At 41.6% G+C, this 12,409-nt stretch overlaps 2 protein-coding genes across 2 annotated transcripts in view; both read right to left on the reverse strand.

The window, feature by feature from the left end:
- The window catches only part of LOC137525467 (uncharacterized), a 75,278-nt gene extending 72,703 nt beyond the window's left edge, over positions 1-2,575 (reverse strand). The window contains exon 1 of the mRNA XM_068246566.1: positions 2,213-2,575. Coding sequence (XP_068102667.1) covers positions 2,213-2,324 — 112 coding nt within the window. The 5' untranslated portion in view covers positions 2,325-2,575. The remainder of the gene's footprint in view (positions 1-2,212) is intronic.
- Positions 2,576-6,048: 3,473 nt separating this feature from the next.
- The window catches only part of LOC137525468 (E3 ubiquitin-protein ligase TRIM58-like), a 115,509-nt gene continuing 109,148 nt past the window's right edge, over positions 6,049-12,409 (reverse strand). The window contains exon 14 of the mRNA XM_068246568.1: positions 6,049-8,224. Within this exon, the coding sequence (XP_068102669.1) occupies positions 8,220-8,224 (5 nt within the window). The 3' untranslated portion in view covers positions 6,049-8,219. The remainder of the gene's footprint in view (positions 8,225-12,409) is intronic.

Below are 12,409 nucleotides of genomic sequence, written 5' to 3' on the forward strand. Positions count from 1 at the left end.
GTATCCATCCTCCTTCTCCTAAAAATTACTTTTTAAAATATCCCACAGTTTTATTTTATATTTAAATCTAGTTTTTGAGTTTTTACTGTTTCATTGTCACTGCTCAATTAAACCTTCATTGAAGTATGTCAGAGCTCAAATCTATGAATTATTGACCATTCTTATCTCTCTTCTGCTCTCAGAAGCCATTTAATGACAGGAAAGTGTTTTATGGCTTTAATTATTTATGACTGAGGGTTATTCTATAGTCTGACCCTGTCTGACCTGGTCCTGACCCGGACAGAAACTGTCACTTGCATACCTGATGTTAAACTCTTTCAAGCAGAGAAAAAAAATAAAGGAACACAGCCCTGGTTATTTGTGTGCTAGGCACTGTACATACACATGCCTATCTCATCATGTCACGTCACGTCGGTTGTCCTTTAAAAAATGGCTACAGAAGAATCCCTTTACAGAGTAAACTTCAAGTAGTAGCTTACTATATTAGACTTGGTTATGCATTCTGTGTTTATACAGGCACATGGTTGGGACCTGTTGACTCAGCTTACTATAGCCAAAGGTTTTCTTTATCAAAGTTTACTATATAGTAGATTCTACTGTATTAATATTTCAGTGCTAAACCAAATAAAGAGCAAAGCCTGGGGGATCGCCACACCCGATCAATGCAGTCTCAATTCTGGGGTTGCCAAAAAGAAAAAGTGACACCAGTCTTCAAAAAATGCTAATTTATGCAAAAAGGAATAGGGTGCACACATGGCATTTCAATATATGTTCTGCAAGTTGTTTTTAGAAAGTGCGACAGCACTGGTCTTTTTCGGGCTCCCGTAAGCTCCTTTCCTTTTCCTGCCACACAGATCACTCGTGGGGGTCCCAAGGCAACTATATACCTAACGAAGTTTTACTATATACCTAATGATGTACTAAAATTATCTTTAATAAAAAGCTAGCTAGTGTACAATTTTCCAGATCTGACCATAAGCACCAATGCACTTATTTTCTGGTCTGGAATCCATACTCCATACAATGCAAAAAAAAACAGGTATTTGCATTTCCTGCATGACTTATCAGCCGCATAGAGCAGTAGGTCCTGTTAGTTCTTTTTCATGCCTGTACAAGCTGAGTGAGTGACAGCAGCATTGACAATCTCAAGTTGACAGACTATTTTATTCCCCATATGATGCAATTTTCTCATCAGATCAATGGGAAGTTTTCTATCTTCGATAATTTACAATATGTGTGATCTGCTTACGATTGAGAAAAAGTACGATTTTGTGCAGTACTACTCTTAAAATCAATCCCTTTCTTGATAATAAAATCGAACGTGTTGGAAATAATCGAATAATGGGAACTTTCCCATCGATCTGACGTACAAGGCCTTAGGACCACTGCAGGGACTGGGTGTTTTAGTGCTCGGAATCAATGTATGCTGTAAGAAATAATGGCCCTTATTCAATTCCCTTGTTTCCCTAAGTTTTCTCCTGGGAGATAATTGTTCATCTTCTGTTTAAAATACATTTTTAGCACTCTGCAATTGAAAGAGTACCAAAAAGTTAGTGAAAAGTACTGTCAAAATTATTCTCAGTATTTTCTTGCTTGCTAGGGGCTGAAAAGGTATTTTATTTATAAAATGTGAACCTATCACCTTGGAGAAAACATAGGAGAAAAGATGAATTGAATGAGGGTCAGTAGTCCATATGCAATTCCCAATTTCTCCCAAGTTTACTCCTAGGAGATAATTTGTCATCTTCTATTTAAAATCACATTCGAGCACTTCAACTGAAAAAGTACTGAAAAGTAGGTGAAAAAGTACTATCAAAATTATCTTCAGTATGTTCTTGCTTTCTGGTGGTTGAAAAGGCATTTATTGACAAGTTTAAAAATATCACTTAGGAGAAAACTCTGGAGAAAAAAATGCATTGCAAATGGGAGATTGGCATTCATCTAAGTAATTTGCAAAGCTGATCAGAAGGGATTGCTTATTTCACTATGAAGATTGAATTTCACTGTAAGATATCTTTGATTTTTTTTTATTTTTGATGTTTAAGTTATAAAGTAATATGTACAGGACTTTTTTTTTTTTTTTTTTTTTACAGCCCTACCGTTCTTCCCTAATGGAAGTCTGAAATGGGAGGAATACAAAAATACCTTTTACCTACAAGATTTATCCTCCCAATCTTGAGGAAGAAATTCAAACCAAGTCACTTGTACTTACTTTGCCGGCAACTGGTACAGCCCAATAAGAAAGCCATTATGGATATTCCCAGAAGACCAAGTATCCAAGTAGATGAAGTAGTGTAGAGTTCGTAGTCTACAACGACTGCCATAAACCACCACGTTCTGTCTTACTGAAGTCCACTTATCCTACAACATCATTGTCCATCACCTTTTGTTCTTCCTGTTCTCCGCTATTTTTGTAGGTCTTTCTCTGAAATGTATGTTTAGATCAAGTTGTGGTTTCTTCCAGGTTCAAATATCTTAACCCAGTTCAGATATCTCCAAAACACTTTTGGTCCTTCAGAACCTTTCCTCTCAATATCCTCTTTTGCCTTTCAAGTTTCCCTTTTGTTCTTTTTCTCTTCCCACTGCTTCTGCTTATTTTTTGTAGTCTATGTCCTGCACGCTGCCCTATAGGTACTACACAGGGAACGGCAGTGCATTGCTACTTTCTGTTTCTCAAAAAGTGAGTCAAAGTTACTTGTAAGGCCCACGCTGTATGAAGACCCCGGCCACAGGACAGGATGCAGTTACCTCCACAGGCTACTGCAGGCTGAGCTAGTTTTGTGGTTGACACTGTGATTGTAACAGTTCAAATCAGCAAATAGAACATGAGTTTGAGAAAATAAAATTCTTTTTAGCAGTCTGATGCTTTGTTGATAGTGATGAGTGAAGCCATTTTTGCTTGGCCTAAAATAACAGATTATTTGTAAGAGTTCTAATTTTGAATAGCCCAGATTGACAGATAAACTTCTAGGAACTATGAAGTCCACAGGACGTCACATGGAGCAGACTTTACCCCACTTGGAACGTCTCATGTGGACATTATGCTGTGTTTTGGATTGTTATATTTTTGCTTCTGCAGTGAACTATGCTTGGCCTGCCATTTCTCCTACCCCAGCACAAATTCTTGTCCCTTACTCCTCAGGAACCCTAATTCTGCTAACTCTGAAGGTGGCCATATATCAGGTGACTAGGCGGCCAACCAACTAAAATCAGCCTGAGAGCATGCCTGATCGACAATGCAACCAATTTTGTATTTATACTGCAAGATGTAGGGCCGATGTGCTCACTCGATTGGGTGCATGACAGTAACAGCGTGCAATATCGAGAAGAGCAGCCAACGCAATGGAATATGTCCCTCGTGCCCCGTGCGCGAATACTTTACCTGTCTGCCACCGGCTTTTTCTCCGCACTGCCTCACATACAAGCACACCACATGGTTTCCGGGATAACATGGGCATGTGTGTGATGTCATACACACGCCCACGTTGCCCAGGTTACACCGGCAACAGCGTAGTGTTCATGTGTTTGAGACAGTGCTGAGACTGAGCCATCGGCAGACACTGACAGGTTAAGTTATCAGGCATGAAGCACCAGGAGGGCACATTTTACACTGGAGGGCAACAAGGTGGCACCACTAGGCTGATTCCTGCAAGAATTCATTATAAAATAGATTCGGAATCAGCCTGTGGTGTATGGGAAGCTGACAGAACTCTCTCTGGTCAGATTGGATCAGAGAGAGATCTGTCTCTTGATCGAATCTGCTTATCATTGACAGATATATGGGCGCTTTTACTCTCTTAATTTATGAGTGTTAGAGCCTTAGTTATAGGTAGAGTCAACAGAATAAATATTAGGAGAATACGTTAGATGTGTTACAGTGGATAATATCATCACAATTATTGATGAACAAAAATGCTGATATTCTTTTCGCATTCATTTTGGCAAAAATAATGTTACATTTGACTTTTGAATGAAAATGCCACCGAAAATCATTTTGTAATAAGTTTTTGATTTTTCAAATTTTTTGCAACGTCTTACTGAGAACGTGACCTCAAAGAGGGCACCTTAAGTGTTATTAAAATTACCTAAATTAGTGCTAAATCCATTTTTTGCACCTTCTGTTAGGAATGCTTTGAAATAGCTGGTGTTTATACCGGTAAAATAAAATTTGTTAAAATCTTTGCAGTCTGCAGAGTTGACCTGGCCAGGATATTTTTCAATTTTTTTTTTTTTGTCTAAGAATACATCATTGATACAGAAAGGAAGCTTGCGCAAATATTCTGAATTCAGCCTTTAATCAAATAGCCAAACATAAACAAAATAAATATACTGTACATTGACATAGAAAGGTACAAAAACACACAATAAAGCATATTGAAAAAAAAAACAAAAAAAACATTACTGACATTTTACACAAATTTTTGTACAAAAAATGTTTAGCTTCCTTTTTTGTTGTCTGTAAACTTTGAGTAAAACCTAGTTCATACTACTAATCTCAAGCGCTACGTGCTTTTGTGAGCGATTTTGTTAAGAGATGGCATTTGTATTTTTTGGGGGGGTTTTTTGCAAGTGAGTGATTTGCGTGATTTATTTGCAAGCGATTTTGTATGTGTTTTTAATTTAGCAATTTTGTGTGTGCAAACAAACAGGAAGTGCATTTTGACCTAGAACTGAATGTCTTTTAAAGCGAATTTGCTTGAAAACCGCTCACATAATCGCTGTTCAAAGTGCTTTTAAAACTATTTGCGATTTTTACTATACCTTGCATGGAAGCGCAAACGCTCAGAATATGACGCAGGATCCGCGTTTGTGATTGGAAAGAAAGCTCATCACGCACTTGAGAACTCTCACTTAGGCTTTCATCACACAAGCACTTTTACAGCAATATTAGAAATGCTAGTGATTAAAAAAAAAACAACCCTCAAAACGCTCATAGTGTGAACCAACTAGCCCTTAGGGTGTCCTAATTCAACGTCCCACTTTATGCATGGCATTTGATGCATTCAAATAGCACCTCTCTATGCAACATTTGCAATTACACAGCTTTGGATTGTGCAATAAATCCAGCTTTTTGCAGAGGGTCATTGTAGCTGATTTTCAGATTCTGACCAGTATCTGCCAGTGACGCAGTGCAATGTAGCAGGGAGGGGTGGAGCAATAACTAAAACCACCTCCTAAAAACTGGGACAGAAGAGGCCCCTATCTAGTGGGGTCAGATGTTACCAGGAACTTGTGTGCCAGCAGAACTGAGTCAGGCAAAAACGGCGCTGGAAATTTGGGTGCGTCAGGCGCTGCCACCGGCCGTAATAGGATTTGGGTCTATAGCGTCCCTCAGGTAGTGATTTGGCCGCCGTCAAAGGATGCAGCCCAAAATTTAAATAAAGACAGCATAATTTAGCTGCCAGCAGTAGCTGGCAAACAAATTACATCTTGCCCCACAGTCCACAGTGGTCTGGAGGGGGAATAGTAATTAATGCTGCTGGTACTCTTGCAGGAGCAGGGTGAACATGCTTTCGGCTTCACCCTGCACCCAAATTTCCCTTAATAATGTACACAACAGAACAAGGGATGGACAGCAGTGACCTTCTGAAGTAGAGTGCTTGCAATTGTTTTTTTAAACATTTTAAAATGAAAAATACAGATGTACTTAAAGTGAGATTGTACTCCCAAAACTAAAATTGCAGTAACTATTTCAAAGCATTCCCAAGCATTCCCTGTGTGTAAAATTGGTTATTTTCACTGCAGAGAGAAGTAGAAGCTTGCTTATCTCTGGTCATCAGCAAAGGCAAGAATCTCCCTGTGCCTTTCTCTTTAATCTGCCCCCCTCCCCCCACTGCTGAATAGACCCTGGCAACAGCTGAGTCTGGGGCAGAGGGAAGACATGGGGAGATTCTTGCCTTTGCGGATGGCAACAGATAACAAAGCTTCTTCTGTTCTTAGTAGTGAAAATAAACAAATTTACACACAGGGAAGCTTGGGAATGCTTTCAAATGTTCTTTTATGTAGCTAAGAGTAGCTACTAAAATTTTAGTTATTGGAAGTATAATCCAACTTTAAAGTACTCCTGAATCAGGGAAAAAAATGGAATGAAAAGCTGTTGCAATAAGCAACACCCAATGGTAATAAACCACAAATGCATCCCATCTACAGTATAGGGCATAAAATAAGTATGTGTAAGAAAAGTTTATGGCACGTAATAGTATTGGGAAGATCTCAGGATGTGTCAGTGGACCATCAAACAAAACAAAGAAATATTTACAAAGCTTGCATAAAAAAGAAACATACATTACTATCGTATCCCAGGTAACAGTCAGTGTCCATTTGACACAGACTTTTCAACTTTGGGTGGGTGCTGGTGGTAGTGGACTCCAAGCAGAGGTGTAACTAAGGAGCTTGTGGGCCCTGGTGCGAGTTTTACATGGGGCCCCAAGCATTCTATTAATATGGCATCCCAAATCCTACCAAGGACAGCTGCAGTGTCAGGGAGGTGTAATCAGAGTAAGGAAACAGTTTGTTAGGGATCAAAATAGCACAAATGAAAAGTTAATAAGAGGGATGAAGGTGGGCCCCTCGGGTCCAGGCGCCCTGGTGCAGTCACAACCTCTGCATCCCCTATTGCTATGCCACTGACTCCAAGCAAGACTTCTCTATATTCTGTCAGGGTTTAGTAATCAAACTGAGTGGAGAAACTACAGTGGCCTCTTTGAGCACAGCAGCTGCTGGACTGCGCTCCATGCAAGAGGGCGGGGCTGGGCACAGGAAGATCTATGGCAGAAGATCACAACCTGAAGCTCTGGGAGTCTGGAAGGGGTTGACTCCTCAATGGGTACTTTAAAAGTGATTTATTTGACATTAGCTAATCGAGATGATACAAAGATTAAAACAAGTTGTGTTGACTCAAAGCTGAAAAAAAAAGAAGGTTACCTGTCAATGGGCTTTAAAGGAAACCCATAGTAAGGGCAAGTTATAGGCGAAATTTCACCCAGAGTGAGGGCGTAAAAATTGGCCATGGTAGAGATTAGATGTCCCTCTGGTAGAGCCCCTCTGACAATATATATACTCTGTACAACGCTGCAGAGGATGTCGGCACTATATAAATACCAAATAATAATGTTCATGAGTGTACCATTCACTCAAACAACCCCCATGTTGGAATCATCAAGGATCACTCTACACCTAAGGCTAAATAATAAAGGCTCACTTTGCACCTCAACTCATGCTGGAATCTTCAAGGCTCAGTCATAGAGTCATCATGTTGCACCTCACACCTAAACCCAGGCCAACCCAACTTGGTGTTCTAAAGGTCCTTCCTAAAAAAGCTTCTCTTTTGTATAAATAGTTCAAAACGAGGGGCTTTTCGAACTCTACACAAGTTCTGGCCAAGCTGGAAAAAGGCTTGGGAGTTGAGTTTATATACAGAACCGATGCTTGTCTTTGCTATGCACAACATAAGTCATTCTGACATGAAATATAGGTTAGCAAGCAATTCAATTCATCAACTAAGGAAAGAAAAAATAAAATATTAAAAGAAATAGAAGAATCGATTTAAAACAGAAATTTAAACACTAAATATATCAGGCAAAAATTACAGTAAAACTATAGAACAGGATGCCGCCGCCGCCGCCGCCGCACAAAACATTCTTTCACAGTCTAATTCTAAGTTAGATGTTGTATCGAAACAGATACTTTAAGTCTTCTTGAGGACCAGAAGTACAAGTTATTACACATGATAATGCTGCATTTCCAGATTTTAGGGTGGAAAACTCTGTTTAGGTGCAGTTTAATATTCTTTTCCACTCTTGATGCTGCCACTCAGAACAGTTTGGCAGCAAGACGAAATCCACGAGCAAGAAGGTTGGCCTATTGTCTAGCCTTCAGTTTTTAGAAGTAAGACCAGAGATGTTATGATTAGTGCCATAGAGGTCCTTGTAGACATTGCAGTGAGATGCTTTAATCATTTCTGTGGTGTGGTACATCAGATCCAAATATAATGAAGACAGACAAGGAAGTGGAAAAAAACTGTAAAGAGCAGAAGATCCAGGGAGACACAGAGATCCCGGTAGAACCTTTACAAAAAATGCTTCAAATGACGTTGTTGGACCATCTTCTTCAAAAAGTTCCAAATTACCGAAAACTCCAGTTTTGTAATGGTGTGAAAACAACCAGCAACAAATTATTCAGTCTTCAACAAGAGTCAATACATCAACGTCTTTAATGGTTTAAACTGAAAAAGAGTGAATAAAATACAGAAAAAACATGAGCAAAGATTATGTTAGGGAAGTGAACTTTAAACGTTTTCCCTGAGGCTTGAGCTATTAACTTGCAACATCAAAGATCCACAGAATTAGCAAATCTTCCAGAATGCTGGTTTGTTCGGGGCCTGCAAGGATTTACTTTAACTCCACAGAACTATGTGAGTCTCTGCTGCACTGCACACAATACTGTATTACACAGTTTAACCCTCTTGCCGTTCCAATTATTGCAGCAAGGGGGCAGCGCAGCACTTATTTATTTATTTTTAAATCATGTAGCTAGCTGCTGAGTAGTAGCATCCCCCACCCACTCCGATCGCCTCCGGCGATCTGCACAAGCAGGAAATCCCGTTCAGAACAGGATTTCCTGCATGGCTTCCCCCGTCGCCATGGTGACGGTCGCGATGACGTCACCAACGTCATTGACGTCGTGACGTCAGAGGGAGTCCCGATCCACCCCTCAGCACTGCCTGGCACTGATGGGCCAGGCTGTGCAAGGGGTCTGGGGGGGGCAGCGTGGCGGGTAGCGGTGAATCGGCGGCGAGCGGCGGCGATCGAGTTGTGCACACAGCTAGCAAAGTGCTAGCAAAGTGCAATAAAAAAATTGTGAAAATCGGCCTAGCGGGGCCTGAGCAATCCTCCTGCGCGGGTTACCCTGAGCTCAGCTCGGGACAACCGGCAAGGAGGTTAAAGGCAACTCAGTGCTGAATTACTAAAGTATATAAAAAGAACCACCCCGTAGAAGATGTTGGTAAATAGTGTGGGTCAGTTTTGGAAGGGTGGGAGGAGGGCTGATAGGAATTACTCACCTTTGGAGGCTGCTCCTTAGCCCCCACCCTCATTTATAAGTGATCCACCATCTTCTTCAGCCAGACCTGCAGGTGTCGCAATTTGAAGTGCCCATAGTGATGCTGAACATTCCTTCCTTCCACCAGGGGCATTGCTAGGACCCTAAAGGGGCCCATACACTGGCCGATTTCAGCCATCGATCGATTCTATAGAATCGATCGATCAGACATTGATTCTGTCATATTCCCAGATCGATTGATTTGCAGCCGATTTTGATTGATTTCGATGGATTTGATCTATCTGACAGGATGGAAAATCTAGGTTGATCTGCTGCTGCCAGCAGATCGATGGCCCATAGAGTTGCATTGGATCTAATGGTCCAGTAATGCATTTAGAATTTAATTCCAACATCTATTGGAAATCTGTTCCTAGTGTGTGGCACACATCAGATAGATTCCTCTCAGATTCGAATTGATAGGCATCTGACAGAAATCTATCTGATGGTCGAATCTGCTGCAAATCTATAAGTGTATGGCCACCTTAAGCGATTCGGGACCCTTTTGGGCACTGCAGTTTAATAATGGGTGTGTCCATGCACCAGAATGTGGGTGTGATCATGGATGGAACAACATGTACATGAACTTAACAGCAGTCTAAGAGATGTGGTGTCTCTATGGCGATATCCTGGGAGCTGTGGTGCCTTAATAAGGGCATGCTGGGAGATGTGGTGCAACAGTGGGGGGGTATGCTGGGTGCTGTGGTGCTTCAATGGGGGGTGTGCTGGGTGTTGTGGTGCTTCAATGGGGGTGTGCTGGGTAGAGTTTAGTACAGCTGCCTGACTCTGCCTCGGGGACATCCGGGGCACCTCAGAATAGGTCCGGGGCACCTGCCACGGATCATTGGGGCTAGCAACGCCCCTGCCTGCCACAATGCCCGACAGGTCACATAGTCCTTAAATGTGAGTACAGCAAAGTCCCCAGTACCCGGCATCGCCTGATACCGGAAATATGCTTGCCGGTTGCTTGAGCAACCAGTCGAAAAAGCACAAACTTCCCCTCCTGTGCAGCATAAAATACTCAACAAGTGTCCTGATGCAGTTTTCTTACCTTCCTGTAGCTGCTAGTGGCTGTCCGGCGTCCTCAGTAAATGCAGAGCCAGGACAAGGTCCTCCAGCACCCAAGGCTGAGACACCAAAGTGCGCCCCACCATCCCTCCCACCCCAGCCGTCACACACTGATTGCTAATAGACTAAGAGGCGCCTCAGGACCTCGAAAACCTTAATCTCTAGTTATCTGGCTTGCAGTCACTGCCATGTATCCCCTTTTCTTATTTCTCTCTGCTTCTAACACAATAGGGGAATGATAGCTGAGTGAGTTGTGCGCCCCTCCTACACTGCGCCCTGAGGCTGGAGCCTCACTCGCCTCTGCCTCGGCCCGGCATTGAGGGTATGGCTCGGCAGGTCACATGACACGCCGGCACCAAGCGGCTAGGAGCTGCAGAAGGGTTAGGAGACCATGCTGGAAAATCGTGAATATTTTTCTGCCCTGCATAACCCCTAAATCATAGTCCCCATTATCTCCTCAGGTATGCCAGTTAGGTGAGACTTCCGGCGGACTGAGTTCCGGATAACGGGGACATCGCTGTATTTCTCAGCCAGGAGATGCACTCACTTTGAAGGACTTCATCTCCCGGCACACATTGCAGTGGCCAGGAACAAACAAAACCACCACCACAGGATCTTGAAACTGCTGCAGATGCAGATCTGGCTGAAGAAGGTGGTGGAGTGTGTATATAGATGAGGGCTAGGAAGCAGCAACCAAAGGTAAGCAATGCCTGTCAGTCCCAACGACGCACACCATTTACCTTTTATACAGTATATGTTAGTAATTTAGAACTCAGGTCTTTTTAACAGCATAAAGTAAATGACAATAGAACGTGTTCTCTACTTAGGAATGTAGACTAATGGTCTGCAGGAAATAGGTTTTGAACAACCATAAACCCACAATCTGCCCACAGGAAGCTACTCAGGCACTAGCGGTCCTAATTCTGTATACAGTTGCAGTGAAAAATATCTACACAATGGGTTTGATTTACTAAGATAAATAGCATGACTTTTCCGAGTTAACACACCTTATCAGAGATAACACGCCTTATCTTAGTTAACACATCTGATCAGAGATAACACGCCTTATCAGAGAACACGCCTTATCTTAGTTAACACATCTGATCAGAGATAACACGCCTTATCAGAGAACACACCTTATCTTAGTTAACACATCTGATCAGAGATAACACGCCTTATCAGAGAACACACCTTATCTTAGTTAACACATCTGATCAGAGATAACACGCCTTATCAGAGAACACACCTTATATTAGTTAACACATCTGATCAGAGATAGCACGCCTTATCAGAGAACACGCCTTATCTTAGTTAACACATTTGATCAGAGATTACACGCCTTATCAAAGTTAACACACCTTATCTGAGTAGCATAGCGCGCATTATGAACCCTCAGGGGCTCAGAGCAGCATGAGTGGAGCTCTGGTCATTGCCAATTAGCGGGCATACGTTTGTAGCGCTCGCTGTGCTATTCTGATAAGGTGTGTTAACTTTAATAAGGCGTGTTAACTCGGATAAGATGTGTTAACTTGGATAAGGCATGCTATTTGTCTTTGTGAATCAAACCCAATGGGTTTCTGAACTTTCTGAATTGAATACCCTTCAAAAGGTGGTAATTCAGAGCATCATTAGGATAACTCTGTGAATATGACTTGTTCAGTTTTCAGTTAAGCGGGGGCTTCATTGATCACTCACCACACAGAACTTGCAAGAAGTTTTAAATCAGGATGATACCATTTATTGGCTAACTAAAAAGAATTTGGTGACTGTAAAATAAAAGTTTCTCACTTTGGCCCATATGCAATTCACTTTTTCACCTGAGTTTTCTCCCAGGTGATATTTCCACAACTTAAAATGAAATGCCCTTTAAACCACCAGCAAGCAAACAAACGCTCAAAATAATTTTTACAGTAATTTTCACCTATTTTTGGGTACTTTTTCCATGGCAAAGTGCTAAAAAGTTATTTGAAATTTAAGATGAAAAATTAACTCTTAGGAGAAAACTCAGGAGAAAAAGTGAATTGCATGTGGGCCCATATGGCATCAGACACAGGGGGCCATATGCAATTCACTTTTTCCCCTAAGTTATCTCCTAGGGTTAAAATAACTTTTCAGCATTTTACAATTGAAAAAGTACCCAAAAGTTGCTAAAAATGTACTATCAAGATTATTTCGAGTACTTTCTTGCTTGCTGCTGGCTTAAAAAGCATTTTATGACAAGGGGCTTGATTCACAAAGCGGTGCT

The sequence above is a fragment of the Hyperolius riggenbachi genome, chromosome 7 (assembly GCF_040937935.1).
Source record: "Hyperolius riggenbachi isolate aHypRig1 chromosome 7, aHypRig1.pri, whole genome shotgun sequence".
NCBI classification, from domain to species: domain Eukaryota; kingdom Metazoa; phylum Chordata; class Amphibia; order Anura; family Hyperoliidae; genus Hyperolius; species Hyperolius riggenbachi.